At 34.0% G+C, this 17,560-nt stretch overlaps 1 protein-coding gene across 6 annotated transcripts in view; it reads right to left on the reverse strand.

Moving 5' to 3' along the window:
• KIFAP3 (kinesin associated protein 3) overlaps positions 1–17,560 on the reverse strand; it is a 157,299-nt gene that overhangs the window by 58,081 nt on the left and 81,658 nt on the right. For all 6 annotated transcript variants that reach the window (XR_012032990.1, XR_012032991.1, XM_072830539.1 and 3 more), the window contains 5 exons: positions 11,370–11,470; positions 3,144–3,252; positions 1,744–1,856; positions 1,063–1,228; positions 328–453 (listed from right to left, as the gene is read on the reverse strand). Coding sequence is in view for 4 of the 6 variants with exons in the window: in XM_072830539.1 (XP_072686640.1) it covers positions 328–453; positions 1,063–1,228; positions 1,744–1,856; positions 3,144–3,252; positions 11,370–11,470 (615 nt within the window). In the remaining 2 variants the exon portion in view is untranslated. The remainder of the gene's footprint in view (positions 1–327; positions 454–1,062; positions 1,229–1,743; positions 1,857–3,143; positions 3,253–11,369; positions 11,471–17,560) is intronic.

The raw sequence follows: 17,560 nt of genomic DNA on the forward strand, positions 1-17,560 counted from the left end.
CTCATTCCCAAGAGTCCCATTTCAAGTACTCAACAGCCACATGCATGGACAGAGAAAATAGAGAACATTTTCTTCATTACAGAAAGTTCAGAGGACAATACTAGACTTAGGAAGGAATAGGATGCTTAGGATGAGCTTCCAAATGAAGCTTGAAATCAAGATATCAAAAAAAGCGTTTGCACAAGATAGGCAATCTGATTCAATCAACACAAAGCTCAACAGAAGAAAAGCTAGAATATTAGTATTTCATGATTACAGATCTTTTATATTTTAAACTATAAACTAATATTCTGCTTATATATTACATAAAGATAAATTATAATTTACCATTTAGCAATTCAATAAGTGCAGGGATTATTCCAGATTTGGCTAGCAATGCAGCACAAGAGTCATCCATAGATACTGTTCCAATCATTATAACCACTTCTAAAACAAGGTCATCTTCTGCAGCACCTAGTAAAGTCAAAACCACAGAAAGTTTTCTTTGAATTTTCCTGATCCAAATCCATTTATATTACCAAAACTTTAATGCACAGAAAAGATGCTGTAAGCTATTAAAACAGTTCTTCATTCTTACTTAACATGCTTATAAATCTGTCCTTTTTTCCACTTTTCTAAGCTCAGTGAAGGCAGTTCATAGTGGTGGAGGAGGACAGAAGAGAAGTGAAAATATGTCTCTGAAAATATAAATGAATGACAATGTAAACACAGAAAACAGAAGTCTCATTTGAATGGCTCAAAGAACTTTTGGTGTGCGTGTGTATGCATTTTTATAGAGAAATGGTATTCGGTAATTTTAATAAGACATAATAAAAAATTAGCAGGATAGGGAAGGGAAACTAATATTAAGAAAACATATTGCTGGAATAAGAGTACATACACATAAGAGGAGACCTAGTGACCATCTTTCTAGAAAGAAACTAGAACTAGAGCTTAAACTCAAGGTGTGGGAAGAAAATGTGTTACCCAATATTAGTCACAAAATACTGCTCTGACAACCTTATTCACATCAGAAAGGAATAACTTAATGATTATGCAAAAAGGGGAATACTTTGCACAGACCTGGTTTTAGTTTATCCTTGAGGTATGGAACTAACTTGTACTCCTTAAGAACCAATTCCCAGTCTAAGTCTGGAATGGTCAAATTTGCAAGGGTTCCCAAACATTCAATCACAAATTCCTCTTCCTCATCATTAGAGATCTGGGCTGCAAGGTCTCCAACATAATCCTAAATGAAACAGAAATTTAATACAAATTTAAAATATGATTTCTGAAGAACCAATCTGATAATGTAAACCATAAGAAGAAAAAAATAAGTATCAAATATGATTCTCTTTGTTTTAATAATCTTTAACCAAATTGCTATAGGAGCCATTGATTTAAAGTTTATTTTTTAGTAATCTCTATACCCAACATGGGGTTCTAACTCACAGCTCTGAGATCAAGAGTCACATGCTTTTCCAACTGAGCCAGCCAGATACCCCAGAAGCCACTGGTTTAAAAGGCAATAAAATTGGCATGAGGATGGAAGGGTTAGGGGTAGGGATCATTGAACAAAAACAACTTTAAAACTTAGGTTGGGATTTCTAGAAGCTAAACTTACAAGGAAGTTAATAACAAAAGAACCAACTTGGGTCATGAGTTAATATTTGGTAAGAGCTGTTATAGTTTTATTTCCAAATGTAGCACTTTAAAGCTTGAATTCTCAGGCTACTATTAGACAAAAAGAAATAAACTACTTACAATAAATAAATTTTTAGTTGGCCCATCATGCTGGGAAATGTTCCTAATCATTTTCATCAGCAATGGATCCTTGAACTTCAGAGCTCTTTTCATGAGCATTTTCAGACCATTTCCTACAAAAAAAACAGAAAACTCTTCCAATAGAATTAAAGTTCATTTAAGTTTAATGATTTTTTGTTGTTGTCTATAGTTCTCAAAAAAATACCCATTTACACTTGGTAAAATGCATGAATATGAAGTGTACAAAGATTAATTTCGATAAATTTATGCCTGTGGGTAATTCATACCCATGTATAACAGGTTAATTTCGAGAAATCTATGCCCCTGTATAATTCATACCCATATTAAGGTATAGAATATTTCCATCCACTCCAGAAAATGCCCCTTTCTCAGTCAATTTTCTTCCCCAAATGTGAACAGTTTTCCTTTTTCTCTTCCTCCTCTTGTTTTCCTTTTCTTTCTTCTTTTCAAACATAGATTAGTTTTACCTGTCCTAGAATTTCACATAAATAGAATTACATAGTATGTGCTCTTCTGTGTATGGAATAGGCATGACAAATTTTAAAAATAAAAATACTTTTTGACCCAAAAAAGTTGTACTTCTAGGAATTTATCCTAAGAAAATAAAAATTGAAATTTGAAAAGTTTCAGAGAAAGGAAAATTACTGCAGCATGGTTTATTATAGAAAAGAAGTGGCAACAAACTAAATATCCAAAATAGCTGATTAAATACTAGAAAATCCCTTCATGGATTATTTTGCAGCTATTAGCAATTATGTCTTATAAAAGTATTTAATCACATGGAATGAGATTCAAGGTATTACTAACTTAAAAAAAAAAGGTCACCATATATAGATAGAAAAATTCCATTTTAGTTTAAAAATATACAGAAGCATTGCACCAAAATTTTACCTATCATAACTCTGGATAGCATGAGTAAAGATTTTAATTTTTTCCTTTTGCTCATTTGTCCTTTTTTTCTTTAAGACAAAAATATATACTTTTCAAATAAAAAACTATGGAGCAGACTCTGAAATATCATAAATCATGAAAAGCTATATGTAGGTATTATAGAAACAAATACCTAATAACAATCTGTAACAGATTGTTCTGCAAATAGAAAGTTTTGTTTCAACTAGAAATGTTTTTAAAAATCAAATATCAATTAAGGACAACTAAACCCTGGTTTATAAAATGTTACTAAAGGGTGTTTCTACTCACAATATAAGAGTATTTATTCTGAATCAATTTGACCTTTAAGGATTAGAGCTATAATTTTAAAACTACTTAAAAATAGGATCTATGTAGCTACTATAATTCTTACTTCCTAATCATTTATTTTCTATCATTTGCCAGTTGCTGTATGATAAAAGCTATCTCTGGAGCTCAAAGACACTAACCTTCACAGATAAGCTGTACATTCCTTTTGTTAGCAGCAAGATTAATGCAGAAAGAAATGAGTTCCAAGTCAATTCGTTCATCTGAACACTCAAATAGCATCTTCATTAACTAGCAAAAAGCAGAGGAAATGTTTTATTCAAAAAAACAAAAACACCAGGAGTATTTTATTACAATGTATTATCTTAGATTATATGTTGAGAATAATATAATACAATTATATTTCAACACACAGAAGTGGTAGGCTGTCACTACTGCCTAACTAAATGAATAAATGGTTAATGAACTACGAGATGCTCGGTATTAAATACAAACTACCAAGTACAGTAGAGAATACAAAAGGAATATTAGATACAGCCTTAGCTTTTAAGGAATTTAAAATATTGTGTAGAAATAGAGCATTCTGAGTAAAGAAAATAGCTTGTACACAGGTTACAAGGTAAGGAAAAACAGAAGGCAAGCATGCTTGCAGTGAGTGAAACTGTGTTCAGAGATAAGAAAATAAAAGCCAGATCATGCAGGATCTTGAAGTATATGTTAAAGATGTGGACCTTCATTATAAGGATAATGGAAAGCCATTAAAGGCTTCTATATAAGTAAAAAGTCAGGATAAGATTTGTATTTCAAAATGATCTGGCTCATGTGGAAAACAGACTAAAACAGAATATGTGGAAAAACCATCTAAGAGGCTAGAAGAAAATCCAGGTAAGATGATGACTACTTATGCTAGGTGGGGCTGTAGGGATAGAGATAAAAGGCTGGATTAGATAAATATTAGGAACAAGAATCAAAATGGGATTTAATAACTGACTAGATGTTGGGGTTACGGGAAAGGGAGGATCAAAGATTGACTACCTGGTTTCTGCACTGAGCAACAACATGGATGGTGGTGCTAACACTTACCAAACAAGAGAAACTATAGTAAACCTTAAAGGGAAGATAGTTTTAGATATGTTGAGTTTAATAGGCTGCCTATGTGACAGTCTGCTGCAGATAGTAAAAGTAATAAATGCAAACCTGAATTTAAAAGAAATGTTTGCATTGGATATTTAGGAATTGTCATATATGGTTGATGCCTGAAGTTGTAGGCTGGATCCAATCATATGGGCATTGGTATAAAATGAGAAAAGAACTCTATTAAAAAGAGAAAGAAAAGGTGGGTCTGAAAAGCAGCAAACAGAAAAGTAGACATCTAAGAAAAGGCAAGCTACTGAAGCCATCCATCAGTAATCTAGATTTGTCATAATGAGATAGTTGCTATAATAAAGGAGAAATGAACAAACTTTATGCTGTAGTTTTGAGAAGCTAGTCTTCTATTATTGGTAAATCAGATTAACTAGTGTACATTATGGAAAAACATTTTTCTCTAAGTCAAATTGCTAATACATAGGGAAGTCAATCCTACAACTTATCACCTAAGCATTTCTTAGGTCTTGTCTCAGAGCAATACCTTTTTAGATGAACTTGACTTTATGAATCCAGCACAATGCCTTATATATAGTAAGTGAATAATAACCATTTGTTGACTGGTAAGACCCTATTCTGTTAAATCTTGTTTAACTATTCTCTATGTTAGTTTCAGATAACTTTTAAGTTTCAAAAGGATGTATATAACACACAATAATCAATTGTATTTCTATGTGCTAGCAATGAACTGGAAACCAAAAATAAAAACACAGATCCAGAGGGCCTGGGTGGTACAGTCGGTTAAATGTCTGACTCTTGTTCTCAGCTGAGGCACTGATCTCAGGGTCATGATATCGGGCCCTACCTCAAGCTCTGTGCTCAGCTCAGAGTCTTCTAGAGTTTCTCTCTCCTTCCCTCCTTATTTCTTAAAAAAATAAAAACATAGATCTACCTACAATTGCTCAAAAAAATTATACTTAGGTAGGTAAAATCCTAACAAAATTATACTTTTTTATATATACTATATGCTGAAAATTATAAAATACTATAGCAGGTGAATAGTTGGCAATGTATTATGCCTTTTTCCAGAGAGCAACTCTTTAACCACAAATGTTGCTACAAATCGAATTTTATATAAAAAATCATTAACCCTCAATAATATTACAGAATAAATATATTCTATGGCAAAATTAAAATAATCTTAATCTATTAGATACACATTTAACTAATTTTGCTACCTATTTATTAACTATCGATTAAAAGTAAATTATTAAGTAATAAAAATGTAGGTGACAATCCTCTAATTAATGTTATTAATTTCTATAGATTTCTTCCAGACTTGTATTTATGCAAGAAATTTCTTTACAATAACAAAAATCTCTTATTTCATCAAAGCAAAATATCTGTTGTTATTGACTTGAAATCAGTCTTGTAGCTATGAAAATTGCCCTTACAGATGGGGTTAGAGGTGATCTGTTTAGAAGCTGAGGGGTTTTGTTTTTGGTAATTTTCATGTTAAATCTTGTTGTAAAGTAATCAGGAGCTAGATTTTTAAAAAATAATGCAGTTTGAAATCTTATCCAAATATCACCCCCCCCCCCGCCACCACCACCATATCAAGAGAAATTAGGACTAAATGTGACTGAAATGTATCATGATATAGAATTAGTTTTTCATAATAGGAAAGGGAAACACTTCAATTTTAATTAAAGCATTCACATTTTAAATAGTTTTGTTCAAACTCCATGCACAACATTATGTCTCTAATTTGGTTGCTACCCATGGCACTTCAAAAGTAAGTGTAATTGCTGACAACTAGGAAATATTAAAACTAGATTTGTTCTGTTTTAACTATGTCCATTGTCATCTTTTACTAATCTAACAGGAAAGCACTAAAAGGGCTTCAGCCTGTGCAATGAAGAGGCAATAGTGTTCAATCAGACAAGTCCCATATTGAGTATCAGATACCAAAGACCCATGACTGAAATCACTGTGTCTAGACTCTCTGGCACCTGACTTCACTTATTTACCAGTGACCAGAGGCCAACCCCCACAGCTCTCTGTATTCACATACACCTCTACTGCCCCCATCCCCCTACCCAAACATCTTTGAATGATTATGGCAGAACTTTGCATGCCTCAGGAATCTCTTCTGACTGGCTACTCCCTAACTCTGCTGTTTGAAGTGATGCTCTGGTTTCTGAACTTCAGCAGATAATGGCAGGCAGGAGCAAAGGGGGCTGTCAGAAAGGACGTTTACCAGCATTCAGCTAAAAAGAAGCATGTAGATCAAAGAGGGGCCAAATAGGACAACTGTGGTGGAAAACATGTGGATCACTATGATTCTTACATACTGTTCTGGGGTAAAATATTAAATAACACCATGACATCATTACCTAAACATGTACTTTGATTGGCCATTCTAATACCAATAAATATTTTTAAAAGCATCTGGATGGCATTTACACCTATTTAAACAAAACGTGCATCTTAGAGGTCTAAATAACAATGAACTGTTAATGTGTGCTTTTAACTATTATTACAATACAACTATTAACTCCTGGTTATCCCCAAGTTTGCTTACCTGTAACAATTCACCCACTGAGACCATTAAGATCATATATAAAGTCAGACTTGCCCTGGACCCCAAATTTTGCAGAATGGTGATGGGGAAAAAATTAGAATATAATGGATAATTAGAGGCACTAAAGTACAAAAGAAAAGCAATATAATACTGGGAGAGATTATGAGGTATATTGAACATATAATCACTTACTCTGAGTTTTAAATAATTTATAGATATATCTTATAAAACACATATAAGAAAGGTAGTATTTAAACTGGACTATGAATGGATCCAAAATAAAGTGAATCATTTGATATTTTACTAACAGTACCTTGCTTTTGTATGGTGTTTTATGGTTTATAAAGCTCCTTTACATAAATGCCTAATGTAATAATTAAAGAATTATTTTTTGTCATTGAAATGAATATGGATAACTACTGAACCATAACTTTCAAAGTTATTTTATTGATTTGACAGTCCTTACTAAACAAAATTTAAGGTGCATAATTTCAAAGATAACCAAGTACTAAATTAACTCTAAGATCCCAAATATCAGATACAGCTTTATTTAAGAAGTAGGTCCAACAATTGCTGTCACAAAGAGTTTGGGTTATTTTTTAAGATCTTTTATTTTTTTAAAGGTTTATTTATTTATTTTAGAGAAAGACCAAGAGAGAACAAGAAAGCATAAGCAGGGAGAAAGGCAGAGAGAGGGAAAGAGGAAGAGGGAGAGCGAACAAGCGAGAGAGAGAGAGAGAGAGAGAGAGAGAGAGAGAGAATCCTCAAGTATACTCACTGCTGAGTCTGGTAGCCTGAGGTGGGGCTCAATTCCAGGACCCTGAGATCATGACCTGAGTTGAAACCAACAGGAGTCCCAAGATTTCATTTTTAAGTTATCTCCACACCCATTGTGGGGCTTGAACTCACAACCCTGAGATCAAGAGTCACACACCTACTGATTGAGCCAGCTGGTGTCTCAACAAATATTTTAAAGCTTTACTACTTTTAAAAATATTAATTTGAGTAGGAAAGGGGTATCTTTTTAACTTGAGAAGGAAGCTTGGAAATTGCAATTTAATCTCAGATTTCCTTTCTGCAATTCTGTTATTCTATAAAGAATTTGGCACTGGGTGGCAATCAAGTCATGTCAAGTTTTCCCTAAATACGTCAAAACTGAGCCCTATCAAGTACAAGTTATAGGATGGATAGCATTTTAGGACCAAATATATTAAAAAATATCATTTGGTTTCTCAAAATATGGCCTCATACTAAAAAGCTTCAGGATGTTTATGATGTAATTTGGTAACATCACCTCACTATTCCTATAAGGGTTTAATTTTTATAAAAAAATAAGAGAGAATGTTGGGATCCCTGGGTGGCGCAGCGATTTGGCGCCTGCCTTTGGCCCAGGGCACGATCCTTTGGCCCAGGGCGCGATCCCCTACCCGGGATCGAATCCCACGTAGGGCTCCCGGTGCATGGAGCCTGCTTCTCCCTCTGCCTGTGTCTCTGCCTCTCTCTCCCTCTCTCTGTGTGAATATCATAAATAAATAAAAAAAATTAAAAAAAAAGAGAATGTTGGAGATTTTATTCATGAAATGTAGTTCATAAATGTTCTGAAATCCCCCATTGCAGAAATGTTTGATGTTAGAAAATCATCAAGAAAACATGCACAAATATTGTTCTTGAAAAGGTATGGGAGAATTTTCTACATACAATGTTTTCAACTGCAATAATAATGTAGTAGAAATGACCTAAACATTAGGCTCTTATTTCCATTTCCTTTTTTATTTTTTTAAAAAGATTTTATTTATTTATTCATGAGAGACAGAGAGAGAGAGAGAGAGAGAGAGAGAGGCAGAGACACAGGCAGAGGGAGAAGCAGGCTCTCTGTAGGGAGCCCAATATAGGACTCGATCCCATGAGCCAAAGGCAGATGCTCAACCACTGAGCCACCCAGCTGTCCCTCCACTTCTTTATTTAAAATAAAGTTTTACGTCTCACATTTGGGATTATACATTTTAAAAGAGGACAACTCCAAATGGAAGATTCAACAAAATAAGTTTTCTGTCCCTTTTTATTTTACATTTCTTTCTTTTTTTAATTTACTGTTATTTTCTTTAAAATCTAATCTGGATAAAAATAGTCAATCTAGACAAGAATATTATTCTTTTTTGGCTGCTTTCCAATTCATATCCTGTAGTCAATGAAGTTCTGACACTAAATGGGATTGGAAAAGGAACACCCTTTGAAACTGCAAAGCAGAAACCCTTGGAACATATGGAGTGAGACTGTAGTAAATCACCTGTAATCTCCCTTTGACATGGCTACTCTTTTATTGAAAACTTGTTTGACAAAGAGTTTGATTACACTTTGCATTGGCTAGAGTCTGACATGTGTTATCTCTATAAGAAGTCTTGCCTTGTTAGATAAGATATGCTGTATATTCTTTGAAGAATGTCTATTTCCTATAAACATAATTAGTTTATCCTATTGATATAAAAGGATAAGAAATTACCCTTGAGAGTTTATCAGTTTTCCAATTGCATGTAGATAAAGTATAAAATTCTGGAATAGTAAACTTAATTTTAGAACCATCTCACTAATTTATCTTAATTATCTTCCAAGTAATACACATTCAGTAACTTACTTTAGACTAGTGAGGAATTGTCTAGTGAGAGTCTTAAGAGGAATTACTCTAGTAAGTGTGACTTACTATTTATTGTTTTTTTAAAGTGGCATTTTTATTGTTTACATCTTGCAATTTTGCTTTTATTTTAGAAAACCATTTTATTAAAAATAATGTAATATTAAAAACCAGACCAACCAGGGTTCCAATCATCACATATTCAAGTTAGTGGAGCTCAGTTTAATAAAAATTGATGGCACAATAGTGATTCTGTGACTGTAAATTCCCTAAGAGTAAAACGTATATATGTATAGAATCTCTACCCTTACAACATAATCCATGTAAAAAAAAATCACTAAACTCCTCCAAGACAAAGAGGTCTAACATATGAAATATATCAAGCAACTCAGTCATAACAAAATCATTTTTAAGAATGGTACTATAAAGGTAAAAGAATTTTGATAAAGCATTTTCCCATCAGAGAATGTAAAGCATTTAAAATAATTGAGCATAAATAAAATGAAAAGTTAAAGTTAAGAACTATTTATTATATCACAAAGAAATAAAACAGTTATTTCATATATAGATCTCATTTATTAATCCTAAAAACCAACATGTCAATGGAAAAATTGGTAAAGTACATGAATAAATAATTTATAAGTGATGTGGATAATAAACATACAAATAAATGTTTGACCTCACCAATATGCATGGGAATACAAATAAAAAGAAATAAAGACACTCCATTTTTAGAGAAATGGTACTAGCCAGTGTTGTTAAAAGTATTGTTAAAAGTGAAATGCTAGGAAACAGCTCAAGTGTCCATCAACAGATGAATGGATAAAAAAGATATGGTGTGTAGATGTGTGTAATATATATATATATATGTGTATATTTATGTATACATCATATATAAATGATGGAGCATTAGTCAAAAAGAATGAAATCTTGCCATTTGCAATGACATGGATAGAGCTTGAGAGTATAAATGCTAGGTAAAATAATTCAGTCAAAAAAAGACAAATACCATATAATTTCACTCATATGTGGAATTTAAGAAACAAATGAGCAAAAGAAAAAAAGAGAGAAATAAGCCAATCAATAGACACTTAATTATAGAGAACTGATAGTTACCAGAGGATGTGTGTGTGTGTGTGTGTGGGGTGGGGGTTGGTGAAATAGATGATGGGGATTAAGGAGTGCACTTGTGATGAGCACTGGGTGATGTATGAAATGTTGAATTACTATTCTACATCTGATATAGCACTTTATATTAACTATACTGGAATTAAAATGAAATAAATGAAAAAAGTGAAATCCTAAATACAAACATACCTTCCTAGAAGGTAATATGTCAAATGCACAAATATTCATACCTTTTGACTTAGTAATTCTACTTTTAGGAATTTAAAGAATAATCAGAGATGTGGATAAACATTTACATACTATGATATTTATTCCACATTATTTCATTTGTTTATATATATTGCTTACACCTATTTTTATGTGATAAGCTGGAAAAATTACATATACAATTTAACAATTTTAAATCATGATACACTTATGCAATAGAGTATTATACAACTATCAGAAATAATTTATTTTATTTATTTTTTAAAAGATTTATTTATTCATTCATGAGATAGAGAAGAGAGGCAGAGACATGGGCAGAGAGAGAAGCAGGCTCCTCCCAGGGAGCCCATGTGGGTGGGACTTGATCCCTGCACCTGGGATCACGCCCCGAGTCAAAGGCAGATACTCAACCACTGAGCCACCCAGGCATCCCTCAGAAACAGCTTTTGAAGGCTGTTCAATGACATGGGAGAATATATTATGACCTAAAGTAAATAAATATATAATAACATATAGCATACAATCTCAATATACTATTTTTTTAACTATCCAGAAGGAAATATACTAAAGTATTAAATGTTTATCTTTGGGTCTGGGATAACAGAGAGTTATTTTCATTTTTATACTGTTCTGTACTTTCCAATTTTCTATCACAAATTCATATTACTTTTAAGGGTGAATTTTTAAAGGAAAAATGTATCTGGAAAATCAAGAGAACAAAGTGAAAAATAACCTCATTTTTTAATGCTTAAAAAAAACACTGAAACCACTTACCTGGGGTATACAGTCAGTGTATGCAAACATTGATTTAAAGCGGTCATCCATGCTTATGTGGTAAAGAACACACATTGCTATTTGTTTGTAGTTTTCATTACCTGGGCGTAAGAAATCAAAGATATGATTAAATCATGGATACAATGAATTTTCTTGGTAAAACCACTCAAATGAATACATTAAAAACTCCTGAATCAAATCGTTACAAACTCCTGATTTAGAAAATATTTTGAGTTCCCCATTTCAATTCTAATGTTTGGAATATACTGTCTGTGATACATCACTAATATCCAAGAGATAATATGTATTTTGCAAGGTATGTTTATAAAAATAATTAACCACAAACCAATGAATTTATCATTTTTATTGCCTACCATAAAATAGATTGGGTTACTGGCCTCCCCACCCTTACTCTTCCTTAAGAACACTGTTCTTAAGAGTAATAATATATGAAAAATAGTAAGCCAAAAAAGTGTATTTAATTCCTGTGAATCAGAAGCTGGAAAAAGGAATCTAAATGATAAAAAAGTGCAATAGGTATTTGTAACATTAAAAAATACATCCATTCATCTTTCGTTGGACACCGAGGCTCCTTCCACAGTTTGGCTATCGTGGCCATTGCTGCTATAAACATTGGGGTGCAGGTGTCCCGGCGTTTCATTGCATTTGTATCTTTGGGGTAAATCCCCAACATTGCAACTGCTGGGTCGTAGGGCAGGTATATTTTTAACTCTTTGAGGAACCTCCACACAGTTTTCCAGAGTGGCTACACCAGTTCACATTCCTACCAACAGTGTAAGAGGGTTCCCTTTTCTCTGCATCCTCTCCAACGTGGATGGAACTGGAGGGTATTATGCTGAGTGAAGTAAGTCAGTCGGAGAAGGACAAACATTATATGTTCTCATTCATTTGGGGAATATAAATAATAGTGAAAGGGAATATAAGGGAAGGGAGAAGAAATGTGTGGGAAATATCAGAAAGGGAGACAGAACGTAAAGACTGCTAACTCTGGGAAACGAACTAGGGGTGGTAGAAGGGAAGGAGGGCGGGGGGTGGGAGTGAATGGGTGATGGGCACTGGGTGTTATTCTGTATGTTAGTAAATTGAACACCAATAAAAAATAAATTAAAAAAAATACATGACTATAAAATGTTAAGGGCTATGAACTGAGCATAGTCTAAGGGCTGCCTCAGAACTGCAGAGGTCAGGTGATTCTTGCCATATACACCTTGAAACTGAGAGAAGAGAAGCAAATGATATATTATATACTGAAAAATAAAATGAGATTCTTATATATCATGCAATTCTTCTACTTGTTTTTAGGTAGGTCATAATTTAAGGAACTATTTATGAACTCCAAGTCAGAAATAGAATTAGAGAAGTGGTTTAACTAAAAAGGCTTTTTAAAGATTTTATTTATTTATTCATGAGAGACAGAGAGAGGCAGAGACATAAGCAGAGAGAGAAGCAGGCTCCCCGCAGGAGCCCAATGTGGGACTCGATCCCAGGACCCCAGGATCACGACCTGAGCCAAAAGCAGATGTTCAACCGCTGAGGTGTCCCTAACAAAATAAAGTTTTATTCAAAAAACAGTATCCTGAGAAATCTTTGAAGATATCCAGAGTTTAAAAAACTCAAGCAGGTAAGTGAATTTAATTGATAAATAGTGTATAAAGATTTTAAATATGTTTTAACATGGAGGATACATTTTCTAACTTTATCTTTGTATCCATCATACCATAAAATTACTAAAATACTTAAATGTTTTTTTAAAATCGTTTTGGGGATCCCTGGGTGGTTTGGCGGTCTGGCACCTGCCTTGGCCCAGGGCATGATCCTGGGGTCCTGTGATCGAGTCCTACATCAGGCTCCCTGCATGGAGCCTGCTTCTCCCTCTGCCTGTGTCTCTGCCCCTCTCTCTCTTTCTCTCCCTCTCTCTCTCATGAATAAGTAAATAAAATCTTAAAAAAAAAGATTAAAAAAATAAAAATATATAAAATTGTTTTGGATTCTGATTGAAGTTTTCATATATTAGGCATCTTTTTTTAATAAAGATTTATTTGTTTGGGAGAGAGAGAGAGAAAGAGACAGCATGCATGAGCTGCAGGGAGAGGGGAAGGGGTAGAGAGAGGGAGAAGCAGACTCCTTGCAGAGCAGAGAGCCCAACATGGTGCTTGATTCCAGCGCCCCAGGGATCATAACCTGAGCCAAGGGCAGACTCTTAACCAACTGAGTCACCCAGGCGCCCCTAATAGGCATATCTTTAAGATGGTTAGAAATTCTTAGAGGACATGAACTTTGGTATTCTCTCAAGGCTTAGTAGGCCATATAGAAGTTTCCTAATAAATATCTGCTGACTGATTTTACTTTTAGTATTTAAACAGCATAATGACTTAACAATCCTGTATTGTAAATTTGAAAGTTATTAAGAGTAAATCTTAAAGATTCTTACCTCCCCCCCCCCACACGGAGTAACAATGGAAGGTGATGGATGTGTTAACTAATCTTATTATGGTAATTATTTTGGAATATATACATACATCAAATCCTTATATCCTAATGTTTTATGTTAATTAATCTCAGTAAAGCTGGGGGAAAAAAGAGTAATGTTACATTAAAAACTCAGAGGCTGGGCAGCCCAGGTGGCTCAGTGGTTTAGCGCCACCTTCAGCCCAGGTGTGATTCTGGGATCGAGTCCCACGTCCAGCTCCCTGCATGGAGCCTGCTGCTCTCTCTGCCTGTGTCTCTGCCTCTCTCTCTCTCTCTCTCTGTGTCTCTCATGAATAAATAAATAAAATCTTTAAAAAAATCAGAGGCTAAAACAGAATAAGCTAATGATAATGTATATATAATGATAATATAATTTATATAATGATAATATATGTATCACCTTATATACATACATATATATATACGCACATATATTATAGCTTCCTAAGGATAGCTCAAAGGATATGCAATAGAATAGGAAGTCTGGAGAAGAGTCTTAAAGTTACAGTTCTAAAACCCAGATGAATAACATATGAAAAAAACAGATCTCAGCTGTAACAATAACTTACATTACCTTTTAACACACCAAAACTAAATATCTAGTTTGACAAAGTAGAATGAATCATTCTGCAGCCAGTCCTGAGTCTGTACTTGGGTGCTTTTCTTTCTCCTCCCTTTGTACTCATGGCCAAAGGTAAAAGCTCCTTGCAGTTCTCCATACCTTCCTAATTCTTCTCAATCTGTAATCCTTCATTAAAAAAAGAATCTCTGAACATCTTCCAAATTTCCCATAATCATTTGTTTCCCTCATAATCTTTACCTAAAATGATTATCATGCCCCACAGCATGTCAAAAACTAAAGGGCTGAGGAAACAGAAGTCACAGGCAAACCATGCTGTCCTGAGAGACTGTGGACAGATGATCTTTTTATAAAGATGAACTATGATTATAGTTCTTTGAGAAAAGAAGAAAGAAAAAGGGTTAAACAAACAGCGATATTGTTCCTATTGTATGGTAAGCATACATTTTCTTACATATTCTTCTAGCAACTGAAGAGATAGGTATTCTCTTCAATTTGGAGATGAGGCAATGATATTCATCAAGCAATGATATTCCTTCAAAAGGAAAAACTGCTGTGAATCTCAGATTCAAATCCGGGTGTGACTACATAGCCTGTTTGTGGACTTTCTATTAAGTCTTCCAAGAGGCAGCAGAAGAGTACAAAATCATTCCTTAGTGACACAGTACAGAAAGGAGTTAACATTAGAAGGGACTGGAAGTCCTGGGAAGTCCTGGGAAGATCTGGGAGTCTTGGGAAAGGGAGGAAGGTGGCAGAAGAGGGGAAGAAAGAAGACAAAATGCAGAACAGTCAGTTATTTATTGGAGGACCTGTGCCCAGATACAGTAAGTTCTAAAGGATGAAAGAAGTTCTTGACAGGGACAAATTGCATTATTCCCCCAGCAGTTTTGGGAACTAGACTTTTAGCAATTCTGAAACTCACTTTCACTAAATTGGACAAGAACTGTTAGCAAGCAGTGTTTGATTTTATGCGAAAAACAAGGTGCTTTTTAGAAGCTTAAAAGATGAGTAGAGTGGTTAATAGGTAGTATAACATTGTAGTTAAGAGCTCAGGGTCTGGAGAGGCAGACTGCTGGCGTTCAGTTTGTGATTCTTTCACTTGCTATACAGCCTGTGAGTGTTATTTAAACTCTGTGCTTCAGTTTCTTTCTTTGTATGTGTACACTTCAGTTTCTTAATCAATGAAATTGATAGAACAACTGTACCTAACTCAAAGAGTTGTTATGTAGGATTAGTTAAGAGAATCCTGGTAAAGCAATTAATACTGAATCTTACTGACACAATAATAAACCTATTCAGTAAATATCATTCCTTACTATAATTATGTGAATAAGAATGTTTTTTGGTTTGACCAACAGGACACTACTATCATGAGCCCCTACCACATATAGTGGGTTTTTCCAGTCTCAAAATTAGATCACAGTTAGAGGAAAAACAGTTTTGAAAAGCAGCTGAGATTTCTCTAAGATAAGCTAGACAGGGTTCAGGTACATTCTGAGCCTGTGGCTGAGCCACTTGTCCTACTCAGTCACTTTCTAAAAAGCTCTACTATTTCCTAAATATAGGCTTAGGAGAGTTACCCTATACTACAAGACTCCCTCAGTGACCCATATCTCATAAGAACCCTTCACCATTCTCTCATTCTTACAGGGTTATTATAAATTCCTTAACAAAAATAAAACTTGAGAAAAGAAAATAACCAAAGTATAGATTCAGTACATGTTCCCGCTCCACCACTACCACAAATGCACTGTGAATCTCTCGTCTGTCTTCCATGTTTCTGTATCTGTAATGGAACTTAATTTCACTCTTAAAATAGGAAATTTTAGAGGTGATTGGCTACCAAGAAGGTGAAAGGATACAGAGAAGTCTGAGGACACTGAAGACAAATCTCACAGTCAGGTACATTACTTATTTAAGTAGCATGTCCCATATTTCCCCCACACCCCTGCCCCCTTGCTTGGGCTAAGAACAACTGAACAAAAGAAACTGTAATATGACTGACATTACACCAGAGATCTTTTTTTTTTTTTTGGTCTTGAGGAATGTGTGAAGGGAAAGGATCTAAGGAACTACAATATTGTACTCAGAGGTCAACATTAACACAAGTTGCTGATATGTCTTCTGGATTTTGTGCGGTTAAAGATTCCCTAGAATCCAATCAATTGATTTACAAATACCTATAGAATTGATTTTCTTCCTTTTTTTTTGCATTTATTGAGGGAATTTAAAAAGATAGAAAATGATATTTGCCCTTTTGTTCAGAAAAGATGTATTCTATAAATGATCTTGTTACCCACATAGAATCTTTATGATTCTAATTCATATCTTATTGTTACAAATCACATATTTCCCTTCTACTTTAAAGAACTGCAATATATAAATGAAGATTATAGTATATATCATAGGTATCTTATTCATTAAATTATTCATAATTATATAAATGATTAGTTACTTCATGAAAATACAGTACATAACAACTTTATGGCATCTAGCAGATATCTGAGAGCTATAACAAAAGGACAAAATATTTTAGGACAAAAGTGCCTACTTAGAGTGGGAAGATGTCTGGAAATAACCTAAATTCATCTCTTTAAACACAGCTGCACGCAAAAAGTAATGGCTTTCTGGCAGTCAACATTTATTATTACTTAAAGGCTAATTTGCAGATCACATAGCAATAAACAGCCATTAAGAGAGATTAAATGGTCCAAGTAAAATTAAGAGCTTATCCTTCATTATAAACTAATCATCTTCTTCATTCATTGGAAGAAAGGATATCTGAGTTCTTAAAAAATAAACTTCAAAAAAAGTCTTGTACATCCCAAATGAATTTGAGGCTTGGGGGTATGATTTTCCCATAAGAATTCATGACTAAGAACCATAAACTGCAGCTAACCAGCTATGATTCCTCTACATCCTACAAATGGCAGGCATTTCAAAAGGGCTCCTTTAAGACTTATAGACATCAATTATTCCCAAGTAAAAACAGGCTGCCAATAGTCTGTATGCTGGCATAGCACCAAAGGCCCTGTGACTTTTGAGCAGCATAGTGAAAAGACTGAATATTTTGAGAACTAGGTCCTTAATGACTGGAGGTGGATTAGTCAAATCTGTTCAA

The sequence above is a fragment of the Canis lupus genome, chromosome 6 (assembly GCF_048164855.1).
Source record: "Canis lupus baileyi chromosome 6, mCanLup2.hap1, whole genome shotgun sequence".
Taxonomy (NCBI): Eukaryota; Metazoa; Chordata; class Mammalia; order Carnivora; family Canidae; genus Canis; species Canis lupus.